This window comes from Oncorhynchus keta, chromosome 19 (genome assembly GCF_023373465.1).
Source record: "Oncorhynchus keta strain PuntledgeMale-10-30-2019 chromosome 19, Oket_V2, whole genome shotgun sequence".
Classification (NCBI taxonomy): domain Eukaryota; kingdom Metazoa; phylum Chordata; class Actinopteri; order Salmoniformes; family Salmonidae; genus Oncorhynchus; species Oncorhynchus keta.
The window spans coordinates 27414464-27430349 of record NC_068439.1 but is presented as its reverse complement, the minus strand read 5'-3'; the positions used below and the strand labels follow the sequence as shown (position 1 = coordinate 27430349).

Sequence of the window (15886 nt, the reverse complement as noted above, 5' to 3'; positions counted from 1 at the left end):
AACACAATCGGATTGTGTTTAAAGGCCCACTACAGCCATTTTTGATCATTTCAATTGGTGACATATACACTTTTATCAGATTGGGTTGAAAGGGACAGGTCCTGGTGTTTTCCAAGTTTTACTCTACAGGTTCGGTTAACAGAGTTAAACCGAGAGGCTGCTGGTTGCTGCAGAAAATCTCTGTGACATCGGAAAACAGGCCATAATTTATTGAATTAATTTATTCCATTCAGATATATATGAAATGACAGGTTTGAGAAAATTATTGCTTGAAGACAGACTTAAACATTGCAAATGTATTGGTAGGCCTTACATGGCAATTGAGAAATTATAGACAGGGGTTGGGTTAAATGCGGAAGACACATTTTGGTTGAATGCATTAGGTGGTTAGTGGTCACCCAAATAGGCTAATGGCCTGACAAATTGTACTAACAATTCATCATTCTTTCCCCTCTAAATCATCCATCAGATAACTGCTTATTGGCTGGAAATAATTAGCCACTCAGTATGCAAATAACCGTAACAAAACATAACCTTTTATGGGCGAAAAGGAAAATGTCTCCTCATCGGAGCAGCTAGTGTAACGGCGTTCTTCGTCTGTTGAAAGAGAGTCGGACCGAAATGCAGCATGGTGGTTACTCATGTCTTTAATGAATGAATCGCGGTACATGAAATAACTGAATACAAATACAAAACAACAAACGGAACGTGAAACCTAATTACAGCCTATCTGGTGAAACTACACAGAGACAGGAACAATCACCCACGAAATACAATGTGAAACCCAGGCTACATAAATACGGTTCCCAATCAGAGACAACGAGAATCACCTGACTCTGATTAAGAACCGCCTCAGGCAGCCAAGCCTATGCAACACCCCTACTCAGCCGCAATCCCAATAACTACAAAACCCCAATACGAAATACCACAAAATAAACCCATGTCACACCCTGGCCTGACCAAATATATAACGAAACACAAAACACTATGACCAAGGCGTGACAGCTAGAACCTCTCAAATACATCGCTGGATGATTTGTGTGTGGTTGATATACCTCAGCTGATCACTAACTGCTTAATATGAGTAAAGGACTGTTACATGTAAATAGATGGCTATTTATCTCGAATCAACATCTGTTGGGGAATTATACATAAGGTGTAGCGGAGGTGGTTTGACTAACCACATGATGAAGTGATGAATAATCTTGCCTGAGATCTGAGGACTTGCATTAGCTCCCTGAGCTAATGTTGAGGCTTTTGTTCAGCGGGCTAACACAGTCTTGTGGTGGAATGGTGGCGATCGGAGACGTCTGATTACAAAATATAGACTCCTGAGTCCTGAATGTCTTTGTATACTGTGTCCATGGTTGCCTGGCCAGGCTATGACCAAACTCAGAAAGCACTTGATGTCATGTGGTGTCTGGCCCCCAGGGAATCTCTAGGGCCCCTCATGTCATCACCACAGTTGGGTGTTCCCATAGAAATGATGTATATGGGTGTCCCCATTCCTTCCCTGCCTGTTATGTGAGAAATTGAGGGAGATCCTGCTTGACTGCCAGACTGGTGGCCACCATGGGCATGTTGCATAGACACAGATTCCCCTGACTGTCACGTGGCAGTGTGACATCTTCATGTGACTCATAAATACCATGGTAAATGGTCCTTACTGCGTAGGCCACATTTACCATAGTACTTATTGTGTAGGCCACATTTACCATGGAATTTACTGTGTAGGCCACATGGCAAATGTGGGCTCCTGATTACATTATGTAGGCTACCTGTAGGAAACTTGTGTGAGCAGACACATAGTAACAGAAAAGTATTTAGTATAGGGTATTTTCAAATGTGGAACAATGTGATCGGCTACAATTCAAGTATGCAACACTGAAAGAGCAATATTTTGACAATTATTTCTACCATGGACTCATTTAAGTGTTATGCAGATTGAGGGTGGTGACTGACGCATGCTTCGTAAACAACAGGTGTAGACTAACAGTGAAATGCACCTACAATTTGTCTTAACTTAACAACTCCATTTAGTTTTACAAGAATACAATACAATGAAAATGTCTGATGATGTATTACAAGTGGATTGAATTAGTCAGAAGAACCCAACAGACAGTATGGCAATACCTACTTTCTGTCTGACTGCGGCGTGCATTCCATTCATCCCCGCGCGCGCTCTGGGTAAATACCGTCGCGGCCAATTCTTGTCTCGCAAACCCCTCCCTTACCAGCTCGAGCCCAGTCACATTCCTTTCATGTTCAATACTGAGCAGCAACAAGCAATTGCAACAATGTGAATTTCAACTTAGGATATTCGAACATCTTTGACGAGGATAGGCAAAAATTACAGAAGGGAGATTGGGTTGGAACGATCCGTATGGAATTGTCAACGTATGGAATTGAGAGGGGTTGTTGTTATTGCAGGTGAGAATGGAAACATATGTCGCCTGTTGCTCCGCAGTTCCGTTACACGCGCAGCACACACACGTATGTATGGAATAATTTTCATGCTGGCTTTCCACCTTTATTTATCTTGTCTGGTGGTTGTTGTTAGTCAGATAAGGAAACAAACAGGACAAATAGATGAGTTGGGGTAGTCATATATCCGTTTTTGGGATGATTTCAATATCCACCATGTTTTAAATTAATATTATTATTAAACGTTGTCATGTGACGATTCAATTTGTTGCTTCACAGCCTCATTCATCTCTTCTGATCACTCAAATATAGTTTATTGTTGGACTGTCGAATATACTGTTATTTTTCTGTTATAATAATGTTATGATAGGATGCCTGCAATAATATTGCTGTTATGTCCTTGATAAATACTTGGACATAACAGAGTTCAATGGGTGTCATCTTTACATCCATGCCGCAATGACATAGTTTAATCGTGGCAGTGAGTTGTTCCCATGTAGAAAACAACAGCTGCGCTGGTCAGAAAGGGAAGCCGGGAACCCTGTAGTAGGTTACGTCGCATTTGGCGGCGGAGCTCGAGGGCAGGGTTAACCGTTGACGGTTGAGCCCAGGAGTGCGCTATAGGAAGGAATTCGCCTTGGTGACGAGCAGGCTCACACAGCAGGGTGTCCTTTTCTTTAGTGTTCATATGAAAATTGTTTAGCAGATACACACTCATTATATCATATAAAAACTCATACTATATAATAACATCTTGTAATATCAGAATGATAATATATAACCGATAAACAAAAGGCATACATTTAGACCTATAGGCCTACCTAAAAAAAAGTGTACAAATCTGTGTAGGCTTGGCTACTCATAAATCTAAGTATTTACCATGGGGCTTATTTGTTTGGGAAATGCCATGCCATTTATAACACTTGCAGACTATTGTCTTTGAGGAATAGCTTGGCTATTATTTGCTCAGGTCCATTTCTATGGTAATTCGAAACCCCTCAATGCATCAAGACTATTTGCATAAATGGTTCACCCTTAATAATAATGTTAATTGGATTAACACAAACTGTATCAAGTGATGTGGGGCTGTATGCTTAAAAAAAAAACATAGTAGACTAGTCTACTGTAGATCTAAGTCTATGTCCCAAATTGCACCCTATTCCTATGTAGTGCACGACGGCTCTGGTCAAAAGCAGTGCACTATGTATGTAATAGGGTGCCATTTGGGATGCAGCCCCACATCTTTGTTGAATTTCATAAATATGGCCTTGGCAGGAACATGTAACTTAAGTAAGAGAATGGCCATATCCTATGATAAATGATCAAAATAGTGTTGTGGTTGTGTCAAAAAAAAATTCAATTCTGTCTAATCACTCTGCCTCTTAATACCATGATGGTGTACATCAAGTTGCTCTTATACCTGTGTAGTAACACTACAGTAACACCATTGATGTTACATAGTATTCTAGTAATTGTTTTGTAAATGCATAGTAATGGAACAATCGACATGATTTATTCTCTGACTTTATGGTGGGGTCATATCAAAGAGCTATTTCATTGAACTCTTGACCATTCATTCATCTTCAGGCTAATGCTTCCAGGCTGACAGTTTTTTGCAATGGGTGGCGTCAATATTACTTAACCTAAAATAGTTATAGCTGTATTTATTTTTCTTTATTTCATGATCCTTACTGCCATGTTGAGATTTGTCATAAGAACTAGCGTTACCTGTAAGCTTTGGTTGACACCAGTGGAAGTCACAGCTAAGCTCTTGCAAGGAGAGAAAAAACATGGGCGAGAAAATAATTGAGCAACCTCTACATAGCCTAAGTGCTATTTACAAAGCCCATGCATGATTGTAGTTGATTGGGAGCCCATCCCACTTCTAGAGTGCCTGCTAAATTGTGATTGCAGACCGATTTAGTTGCATTTGAAAATCAGATTTTCGTAAAGGATGGCTCTTTTTACAGTAATGTTAAAGGTTGTATTATTCTCTATCCCCAATCCACTCTGGCATCTACCCCTTAAAATCATATGATGACAGATATTTTCCTGCACAGTAGGAAATGCATACTTGTAGTGTATAAAGCTTGTATAAACTTGTGGGTTTAAAAAGGATTATAAAGTATGTAATTTTGACTTTAAACTGTCAGACTTGATTTACACTAACGAAAAATGTATTATCCCCTGCAAGAAATGTAAATTATTATCCACATAATAATTCACATTTCGTGTTGCTGCAGGATTATTTTCTTGCTGTAGCAAGCTGGCTCAAATTAAGATCATACATCTGTAATTGGTCAGAGTTTCAAAATGGTTTAAACCATACTGCTAAACAATATGGTCATATAAAGACTGCAGGTAGAAAGTAAGGACTATTCAATTTATGAATGTTTTCATGGTTCCACTGAATCTGAATGACAGGGAAATCATGTCCTTCTCGATTTGTGAAAAGAAAATTGAAGTGATGGCAAAAATAGAAATGGTTGCAGACTCGCAGCTGAGGCTGTATGCTAGTTGTTAATGGACTGTGGACACACAACATTTACATATCAATTAACGTTTGGCCAATTATAGATTTCAAAGTTGCCCATTTCAACCTGTATGTGAAAAACCTTTGACACTGCAGTGTGACCAGAGACGGAAGAGGGCCAGCAGCTGAATTCAGTCAGGTCATTACTGTGAAATACCTGTTGGGTATGATGGTATGACTCAAAGCTCACACACTCCCAGTGACACATAGCCTACATTCTCCCCTCCAAGGGCCTCTGAAGATGATGCATTCAAAATCCCTCATCACCGCGGATACCAACTGTCACTTGTCTTGCTTTGCCATTTTTCTACTTGCGGATGGTGGATGACAGGCCTGCATGCAATTCAACGTTTTGGCAGTTGGCGTTTGAACCTCGACACACTTGAGGGAGGCTGAGCCTCAGACAACACAGATGCTTCCCTCCCTGAAATTGATAAATAAACATAAATTCTATTCTATTCTATTTTAGTCTCTCTGTCATATCTTTGAGCTGTGCCTGGTGCTCCCAGGGGAGACTGGGCCTCAGACAGTCAACTAAGATTCTTCCCTTTCTAAATCTCTCTCATCCTCATAGGATCTAGTGAACAACACAAGCTGTACGGAGATAGGGCCACTCCCTCACACTAGGTTATTATTATTTATATAGTTTTTAGTATCTATTTTTTCCCCCAGATATGTGGAGATGCCCATATCCATTAACAATCACTGTATTCTAGAGCGTTCTACAATTCCTCCCATCAAGCTGCTGGGCAGTATAGTAAAAGTTGTGTAGAATCAGAATTGATCGTATGTCTAAGTGGATACATTTTTCAGGATCTTATCCTGTTCGAACTCGGTAATGAATGTGTTTTATCAGTACCTCAGGCAGATCTGACAGACAGATGTTAGTATGTGTTTATATACATGATAGGTAGGGCCTCGATATGGGGAAAGTCATACGACGGAAAATAAGTGCATAGCACTTTTATAATTGAATAGGGCTGTATTGTACAGTTAACTTACAGACTACAGGATAGATAGGCTCTCAATATGGGGAAAATACAGCTATGGCTGAATAAAGGTGCCTAGCATTTTTATGATTTGAATAGGGCTGCATTGTACACTTGGGTTAATGTAGAGTTCCTGCACTGTAAGTGAATTCCACACATTCACCCTGTGCTGTGTCTTCCCCATGTGATGTTCTGCAGACAAGGATCTGTTTTGAGAAGGTGACAATACACAGTGTGACAGAGGGAGAATGAGGGGGGCATGATATAACCAGCCTGCTGCATTCCACTGTACTTAGCACTTATCACACAATGGCTGAGTCCCTATCACACAATGTGTGAGTCCCAAATGGCACCCTATTCCCTATGGGACCTGGTAAAATGTAGTGCACACATAGAGAATAGGGTGCCATTTGGAATGCAGGCAATGTGTTGTTGTTATCCACAGTACGCAAGCTTACAATAGAGCAGGTATATGTTTTTTTTTTACTAACAATACCGATCATGTCATGATTGGGAACGTAAGTAAACATTGATTCCATTGTCCGCTCTAACTTCACATTACTGTGCACTTACCTTATTCTTACTCTTACACAGATAATAAAATGTACATGTCACAACAGGCAATGTATATGTTTGACAGATAAAAACTTGTTCCTGCAGTCAAATGATTAAATCGCCCTGCTAGTGGCCTCATGGGTGGAATGTTCATATTTTTCAGAATTTCTGAATTATTCAAAAATTGTATATATATATATTCGACTGCGAAAATCCGGTGTTTCTATGTCAAACGGTTTTGTTTTATTTCAGTCTTCTGTGATGTAAATAAAGTGTAATATTGGGATGCAAACTCAAAATTAACCATATTTCAACTCTATATCTGAAATTATGCAGGTGCCTTCTTTTTTTAATCCCATAACCATGTGTGTGAGGTATATACTTTGGTTTCAAATGAGATTTGTTTAAGACTACCAAGAAACACTCTGTGTGACCCTGATTTAGCACACTGCAGTAAGAGGTTAATTGACTAAATACACAACATAGTTGTAGCCTAGTGGTTAGAGTCTAGTGGGTTGAGTGGTTAGAGTCTAGTGGGTCTAGTGGTTAGAGTCTAGTGGGTCTAGTGGTTAGAGTCTAGTGGGTTGAGTGGTTAGAGTCTAGTGGGTTGAGTGGTTAGAGTCTAGTGGGTCTAGTGGTTAGAGTCTAGTGGGTCTAGTGGTTAGAGTCTAGTGGTTAGAGTCTAGTGGGTCTAGTGGTTAGAGCCTAGTGGTTAGAGTCTAGTGGTTAGAGTCTAGTGGTTAGAGTCTAGTGGTTAGAGGCTAGTGGTTAGAGGCTAGTGGGTCTAGTGGTTAGAGTCTAGTGGGTCTAGTGGTTAGAGTCTAGTGGTTAGAGCCTAGTGGTTAAAGCCTAGTGGTCAGAGCCTAGTGGTTAGAGCCTAGTGGTTAGAGCCTAGTGGTTAGAGCATAGTGGTTAGAGCCTAGTGGTTAGAGGCTAGTGGTTAGAGCATAGTGGTTAGAGCCTAGTGGTTAGAGCGTTGGGCCAGTAACTGAAAGGTTGCTAGATCAAATCCCCGTGCTGACAAGGTAAAAATCTGTCATTCTGCCCCTGAACATGGCAGTTAACGCACTGTTCCTAGGCTCTCATTGTAAATAAGAATTTGCTCTTAACTAGCTTGCCTGGTTAAATAAAAATAGTTTGTAGCTGGCTAGTGTTTGATTCACAGGTCTATCCTTATTGCCACATCTCAGTAAAGAATGTGTTCTTTTAAGGACAGTAATTCTTCTAACCTAGCTTAATCAATCAAATGTATTTATAAAGTCCTTTTTACATCAGCAGTTGTCACAAAGTGCTTGTACAGAAACAGAGCCTAAAATCCCAGAGAGCAAGAAATGCAGATGTAGAAGCACGGTGGCTACTGTAGGAATTCCTCCCTAGAAAGGCATGAACCTAGGAAGAAATATAGAGAGTTACCAGGCTCTGAGGGGTGGCCAGTCCTCTTCTGGCTTTGCCGGGTGGAAATTATAAGATTATCTTCTGGCCAATAAATTGCCATTAAGGCCAGATTGTTCTTCAATATGTTCAAACATTTATAGATGACCAACAGGGTCAAATAATAATCACAGTGTTTATTGAGGGTGCAACAGGTCAGCACCTTAACCTTATCGTGTAACCTTGCATGTCATAAATAGAACAAGTAGTGCAATATTGTTTCTATCAATAACAGTGAAATTATGATGATGTGTATACAACAGAGTAAATCAATGGTTTATTGTCATTTATACACTGTGGTGCTCCTGTTTTGTCTTTTTGACTACAGCAAAAACCAAAAGGTCCACACTAAAAAAGTTGTTCGAAATATGTATAGTCCTTCATTAAGCAGTTTTATATTTTTTAATGCTTCTATCTGTTTTTATTTCAGCATGAGTTCAACTGGTGGCAGGTCCTGCTAGACCTGAACAGACCGTGAGTGTGTTGGTGGAGGCTCATCAGTCTCCAGTATGGAGTGTTTGGTATGAGCCGTGGCCGGTCTGTTAGTCCTTGGGCCGGTCCAGTGGTGAGGTGTCCCTGTCCCTTGGCGGGATGCTGAGGGCAGGTGGTCCCCACCAGTATGACTCCCCTGGACCTGTGGCTGTCCCGCTCCATCCCCATGTGCCTGCTCCTCCAGAGCCTGGTCCTCATGGCCCTGTGCTTCCCCTCCGCCTCCATGTGTCCCAAGGGCTGCGTCTGCCAGCGGGCCCGACCCGACCCGGGCCTCCACCTCGGCCCGGGGCCCCTGGGGCTCTTCCTTGGCCTCAATGTCACCTGTACCGGGTCCCGGCTCAAAGAGATCCCCCCGGACCTGCCTCCAGACACCGCCGTGCTCCGCCTCGACCACAACCAGATCATGGCCGTTCCCGACCATGCCTTCCGGGGCCTGAGGCTGCTGCGGGAGCTCAACCTGTCCCACAACGCTGTGGAGACGCTGGAGGAGGGTGCCTTCAGTGGCGTGGAGGCCACACTGCAGGTCCTCGACCTCTCACACAACCGCATCACTAGCGTGCACAAGGATGCATTCGCCCGGCTCAAAGCGCGGGTCCTGGTGGATGACAACCCCTGGCACTGTGACTGCACCCTGCAGCAGGCACTGGGCGGCATGGCCCACAACCACGAGGCGGCTGCACGCGTCCTCTGCCGGAGCTCCGAGCTCCAGGAGCAGGAGGGACGCCATTTCCTGGCGGTGGACACAGACCTGTGTAACCTGGCCAAGAGGACCACGGACTACGCAATGCTGGTGACGATGTTCGGCTGGTTCGCCATGGTCATCTCCTACGTGGTGTATTACGTACGGCAGAACCAGGAGGATGCCCGGCGACACTTGGAGTACCTTAAGTCGCTGCCCAGCAAGCCTGTGAAGCCCAACGAGGTGGAGGACATCAGTACTGTGGTGTAGCAGGACATCATCACTACTAGACACTATAGGACATCAGTACTACAGTGTGACATCCCTGTAGTGAGAACTGACATCACTATAGTGAGAACTGACTGTATACAATATAATTAGATTGCCTAATTAGTTCTAGAATTAGAATGACTAATTGATTCTAATTCTATGCATGAACAGCAGAAGTTCAGAACTAAACCCGGAGATAAAGGACCCATATTTCAAAATGGATGTAACGTCTTCTGTTGTGAAAATGTTTTTTTTGATGTACTCAAAAGAAATCATGATAGATTAAACCTGGATCCTTGCATTTGAAGCTTCACACCCAATATGTGTTAATTACAAAAGTAAACACTGAGAAAGCCCAATTTTTAAAGAGGAGAAATGCTTAAACGTTAGTGTTTGTCTGTAGACGTCAATCTAAAGACAAGCATTTTGGAATGCACATGTGCATAGACAACAGCAGTTAGTTCAGATCACATTAACAGAAGGGTAAAGTCTATGGGGGTACCACAGATGGCTTCATTGAGATCTGTTCTGAGATTGTTTTGAAAATCTGAATCTCAGGTTTACATTTTGATAGGTTGATAAGTATTTTTTTAGAGCAAAATCTGGAGAAATGGTTTTTGGACAACATTTTTGTAAGGTAATGATAACAGCCCTTTGATCTAGAGGGTGTTCTCTGTGCTTGTGCATCCAACTGCATACTTTGTTTAATTTAATTTGAATAAATAACAGGACCCAAACATCAATCATGAAACTTACCTTTACTTTCCAAATGTGAAATAATTAGAATCAATGATTTGTTAAAATGATCATGACATCACCAATGTTGAAAAACGACTGATGTGCTGTAAAAATACTAAACATTTCTTCTTTCATTTTGTCAAGTCCCTGTACTGTATGTTCTTGTTGTCTTGAAATGACAAAGTTGATTCATTGCATCTTAGTAGATTTGTGATGGTCAGATAACGTAGCACAATGGTTTGGGGTAGATATCAAATCAAATGACTCCCAAAAAATTCGGTAGATTCAAGTGATTCGTATGTGTGTCATGTGATTTACCAGTACCCTAGTAGTGTCCAAGTGCTCAAGTCCTGAGAACCAACAAGCGTTTTGTGTTACATGTTAACACAACACATACACAACAACACCCAAAAACAATACTGTGCATTTGGCTTTTCCACAAAACTCATTTGCTAAGATTTCTAATGACTCAGTCTATGCTTCCTGAAATAGAATACATATTCATATTCATAGAAATGTGTTTCACACATAGATTCCTTTCTCAGCCAAAGTGGAGAAATACTCAGTGTCCCAAATGGGACCCTATTCCCTACATATAGCCCTATGGGCCCTGGTGGAAAGTAATGCACTATGTAGAGAATAGGGTGCAATTTGGGACACACCCACAGCGTCACAAACCTGTCGATGGGAAGACTGTAATAATTTCAACACAAACATCCCCTTTCTGTTCAGCCCCCATGCTGCGTTCAGAATGCAGATAGATGCATGCATCATTTACCTTGCCTTTAATAACACTGTGTGTAGAGTTCTATCCCCAGCAATGTGAGAAGAGAAAATTACAGCTGTCATTCGTTTAAATGGCTTTCACTTGCATCACAGTGACATGGGTTCACTAAAACATCCCATAGAGAGAAAGATGGAGAGAGAGGGGAGGGGAGGGCAGGGCAGGGCAGAGAGGGATAGAAAGTGAGAGAGAAAGTGAGAGAGAGAAGGAGAGAGGATAGGTAAGTGGGCGAAGGAGCGATATGGGCAGGAGAGTGAGAGAATGAAAAAAGTAAAAGCTTCTATCCATATTCAATGTGGTTAAAAAATGATGTATTATGTACAAGGAATGTTACACAGTTTAGATTCCCCCCCAGTGCTGCAAGGTGGCCAGGTCATTTGGAAGGATTTGATGATATGATGAGCACAGGTTGTTACAACAGGTAGTAGTTACAACAGGTAGTAGTTACGATAGGTAGTAGTAACAACAGGTTGTTACAACAGGTTGTAGTTACAACAGGTTGTTACAACAGGTAGTAGTTACAACAGGTTGTTACAAGAGGTTGTAGTTACAACAGGTTGTCGTTACAACAGGTAGTAGTTACAACAAGTTGTTACAACAGGTAATAGTTACAACAGGTTCTTACAACAGGTTGTAGTTACAGCAGGTTGTAGTTACAACAGGTTGTTACAACAGGTTGTTACAACAGGTAGTAGTAGCAACAGGTAGTAGTAGCAACAGGTAGTAGTTACAACAGGTTGTTACAACAGGTAGTAGTAGCAACAGGTTGTAGTTACAGCAGGTTGTTACAACAGGTAGTAGTAGCAACAGGTAGTAGTTACAACAGGTTGTTACAACAGGTTGTAGTTACAACAGGTTGTAGTTACAACAAGTCGTTACAACAGGTAGTAGTTACAAAAGGTTGTAGTTACAGCAGGTTGTAGTTACAACAAGTCGTTACAACAGGTAGTAGTTACAACAGGTTGTTACAACAGGTTGTAGTTACAGCAGGTTGTAGTTACAACAGGTTGTTACAACAGGTTGTAGTTACAGCAGGTTGTAGTTACAACAGGTTGTTACAACAGGTAGTAGTAACAACAGGTAGTAGTTACAACAGGTTGTTACAACAGGTAGTAGTAGCAACAGGTAGTAGTTACAACAAGTTGTTACAACAGGTCGTTACAACAGGTAGTAGTAGCAACAGGTAGTAGTTACAACAGGTTGTTACAACAGGTAGTAGTAACAACAGGTAGTAGTTACAACAGGTTGTTACAACAGGTTGTAGTTACAGCAGGTTGTTGCAACAGGTAGTAGTAGCAACAGGTAGTTGTTACAACAGGTAGTAGTAGCAACAGGTAGTAGTTACAACAGGTTGTTACAACAGGTTGTAGTTACAACAGGTTGTAGTTACAGCAGGTTGTAGTTACAACAGGTTGTAGTTACAACAAGTCGTTACAACAGGTAGTAGTTACAACAGGTTGTTACAATAGGTAGTATTTACAACAGGTTGTAGTTACAACAGGTAGTAGTTACAACAAGTAGTTATAACAGGTAATAGTTACAACAGGTTGTTACAACAGGTACTAGTTACAACAGATTCTTACAACAGGTTGTAGTTACAGCAGGTTGTAGTTACAACAGATTGTTACAACAGGTAGTAGTAGCAACAGGTAGTAATTACAACAAGTTGTTACAACAGGTTGTAGTTACAGCAGGTTGTAGTTACAACAAGTCGTTACAACAGGTAGTAGTAACAACAGGTAGTAGTTACAACAGGTTGTAGTTACAACAGGTTGTTACAACAGGTAGTAGTAGCAACAGGTAGTAGTTACAACAGGTTGTTACAACAGGTCGTTACAACAGGTAGTAGTAGCAACAGGTAGTAGTTACAACAGGTTGTTACAACAGGTAGTAGTAACAACAGGTAGCAGTTACAACAGGTTGTTACAACAGGTAGTTACAACAGGTTGTTACAACAGGTTGTAGTTACAGCAGGTTGTTACAACAGGTAGTAGTAGCAACAGGTAGTAGTTACAACAGGTTGTTACAACAGGTTGTAGTTACAGCAGGTTGTAGTTACAACAGGTTGTAGTTACAACAGGTTGTAGTTACAACAAGTCATTACAACAGGTAGTAGTTACAACAGGTTGTAGTTACAGCAGGTTGTAGTTACAACAAGTCGTTACAACAGGTAGTAGTTACAACAGGTTGTTACAACAGGTTGTAGTTACAGCAGGTTGTAGTTACAACAGGTTGTTACAACAGGTTGTAGTTACAACAGGTTGTAGTTACAACAGGTTGTAGTTACAACAGGTTGTTACAACAGGTAGTAGTAACAACAGGTAGTAGTTACAACAGGTTGTTACAACAGGTAGTAGTAGCAACAGGTAGTAGTTACAACAGGTTGTTACAACAGGTCGTTACAACAGATAGTAGTTACAACAGGTTGTAGTTACAACAGATTGTTACAACAGGTAGTAGTAACAACAGGTAGTAGTTACAACAGGTTGTTACAACAGGTTGTAGTTACAACAGGTTGTAGTTACAGCAGGTTGTAGTTACAACAGGTAGTAGTTACAACAGGTTGTTACAATAGGTAGTAGTTACAACAGGTTGTTACAATAGGTAGTAGTTACAACAGGTTGTTACAACAGGTAGTAGTAACAACAGGTAGTAGTTACAACAGGTTGTAGTTACAACAGGTTGTAGTTACAACAGGTTGTAGTTACAGCAGGTTGTAGTTACAACAAGTCGTTAAAACAGGGTGTAGTTACAGTAGGTTGTAGTTACAACAGGTTGTCGTTACAGCAGGTTGTAGTTACAACAAGTCGTTACAACAGGTTGTAGTTACAGCAGGTTGTAGTTACAACAAGTCGTTAAAACAGGGTGTAGTTACAGTAGGTTGTAGTTACAACAGGTTGTCGTTACAGTAGGTTGTAGTTATAGCAGGTTGTAATTACAACAAGTCGTTAAAACAGGGTGTAGTTACAGTAGGTTGTAGTTACAACAGGTTGTAGTTACAACAGGTTGTAGTTACAACAAGTCGTTACAACAGGTTGTAGTTACAACAGCTTGTAGTTACAACAAGTCGTTACAACAGGTAGTAGTTACAACAGGTTGTAGTTACAGTAGGTTGTAGTTACAACAGGTTGTAGTTACAGTAGGTTGTAGTTATAGCAGGTTGTAGTTAGAACAAGTCGTTAAAACAGGGTGTAGTTAAAGCAGGTTGTAGGTACAACAAGTAGTAGTTACAACAGGTTGTAGTTACAGTAGGTTGTAGTTACAGCAGGTTGTAGTTACAACAAGTCGTTAAAACAGGTTGTAGTTACAGCAGGTTGTAGTTACAACAGGTTGTAGTTACAACAGGTTGATAGACAAGTAGGCCTAGTCACAACACACATTCATCAAACTAAATGTAAATAGGTACATTGTTGTTGTGTGTGAGAAGGAATTTGAAATCCATTTAATAAATTGTTGTATTTTAATGTTGTGCTACTGTACAGCCTTTTGCACTGTCTTGTCCTGCAGAGCAGAGGCCATGAGTTCATGTCTCATGTATTTGTAATGGGTTTCGGAGAGGAGACTTCAATGCATGTACCCATACCGCAAATTAAAAAAGCACAGTGTAGCCAAGCTAAGGACTCTGGAAGAATATTTAATTAAGTGCCTGAAAAACTTCTCTCATATTTTCTGTTTCTCATTTTAACCAAATAATTTCACATTCAGAGTTGTTTTCTGGACATGAATGAAAAAAGCACTGCGTTTCACAGTCAAAGGTTTCTGTGTTTTGGATTCCTTTCATGTCCAGCATAGTGTATACCGAACCAACACAAAGGAGACATGAACTCTGTATGGGTTGTCTTTGAAAGAGCTGATCGAAATGAAATGGACGTTGATATCCTAGTTTCCCGCCATCTAAATAAAGAAGCAAAAACGTGAAAGTAGCATAAAACAGAGAGAATGTGGTTATTGTCTTCTCTGCCTGTTCATTTTCTTTTTCGAGACGGACAAAACATTGTCTGATGCTTTGTGATAAAACTGAAGACCCAGCACTGATACAACCATCCACACGTTGTAAAGGCATGTCATAAAAGGAAATAAAGGAAATATGGACACTCGTGATTTATTTGAACTTAACTTTGGATGGTCATAATGATTGTTGTAGCCTTCTACCCAATACTTAGCATCAGGAGTAGAGAGGGGCACCCATATGCCTGTGAAGTCCAGTCAACTTTATTTAAAGTTTATTGTCAGAAGTTTTCAATACACTTTACAGAGGGACATTTGCCATGCGCTGATAACATTGTATCAATCACTTGTTCACGTTTTAGCGAAACAACATGTTTCTCTTTGAATAATGAGCTTCAGTATGTTTATTAGCATTTGTCTTTAAAGCTGGAATCCTTGATGTCGAAATAGCCAAGTCTGTTTGCAATATTACAACAACAAAGAAGTTACTGCAAACAACGAACACAGTTTTCCCCCTCTGACATCATTGCACGAGTGATAGAAGAGCACAATATGTACTGCAATGTTTTTACCATTCTGCACGACGTTTCTCTGCTCACAACGTTTTTCTGCTCGGCAACAAAAACAATTACAAGGGTGGTGGGGAGGCCCGTGGCACTGTACTGCGGATTCTATCTTTAAATGCAAAGTACGACAGATCATGAATAAGGCATGTTCAGAAAACACAGACACACACACAGACAAACACACACACTGATGAGGAGCCAATCATGGCTAAATTGAAACAAAGGGAAATAGTGTTTGAAGTTGAGACTAGAGGCCTCTTGTCAACGTTTCGCTAAAAGCACAGATGAACAAACGCTGCCTGCCATACATGAGTGCTCCTGTCTGTCTCAAAACAATTACTCGCTTCTTTCTTCCCCTCGACACCATGGCTACATCTGTTCAATGTCTCCTGGCTTCCTCCCTCCCTCCCTCCATCCCTCCATCCGTCTGTATTTAAGGCTGGGATAGGATGGATGCCCGACTGTTCTGAATTCTCT

At 40.9% G+C, this 15886-nt stretch overlaps 1 protein-coding gene across 16 annotated transcripts; it reads left to right on the top strand.

Moving 5' to 3' along the window:
• Positions 1-2240: 2240 nt before the first annotated feature.
• On the top strand, positions 2241-14996 carry LOC118398023 (leucine-rich repeat-containing protein 3B-like). 16 transcript variants are annotated; one of them, XM_052470130.1, is made up of 6 exons: positions 2241-2430; positions 8363-11583; positions 11992-12168; positions 12667-12698; positions 12870-12959; positions 13037-14996. In XM_052470130.1, the coding sequence occupies exon 2, from the start codon at positions 8552-8554 to the stop codon at positions 9371-9373; it is 822 nt and encodes a 273-aa protein (XP_052326090.1). In that variant the 5' UTR covers positions 2241-2430; positions 8363-8551; the 3' UTR covers positions 9374-11583; positions 11992-12168; positions 12667-12698; positions 12870-12959; positions 13037-14996. The 16 variants fall into 16 exon arrangements, with proteins under 16 accessions (XP_052326090.1, XP_052326088.1, XP_052326086.1 ...); XM_052470128.1 differs by having other exon boundaries at positions 12870-14996; XM_052470126.1 differs by having other exon boundaries at positions 12667-14996.
• Positions 14997-15886: the final 890 nt, after the last annotated feature.

Bases quoted from the DNA above. Each gene is read 5' to 3' on its own strand.
- LOC118398023 (XM_052470129.1), top strand. From the start codon at position 8,552: ATGACTCCCCTGGACCTGTGGCTGTCCCGCTCCATCCCCATGTGCCTG.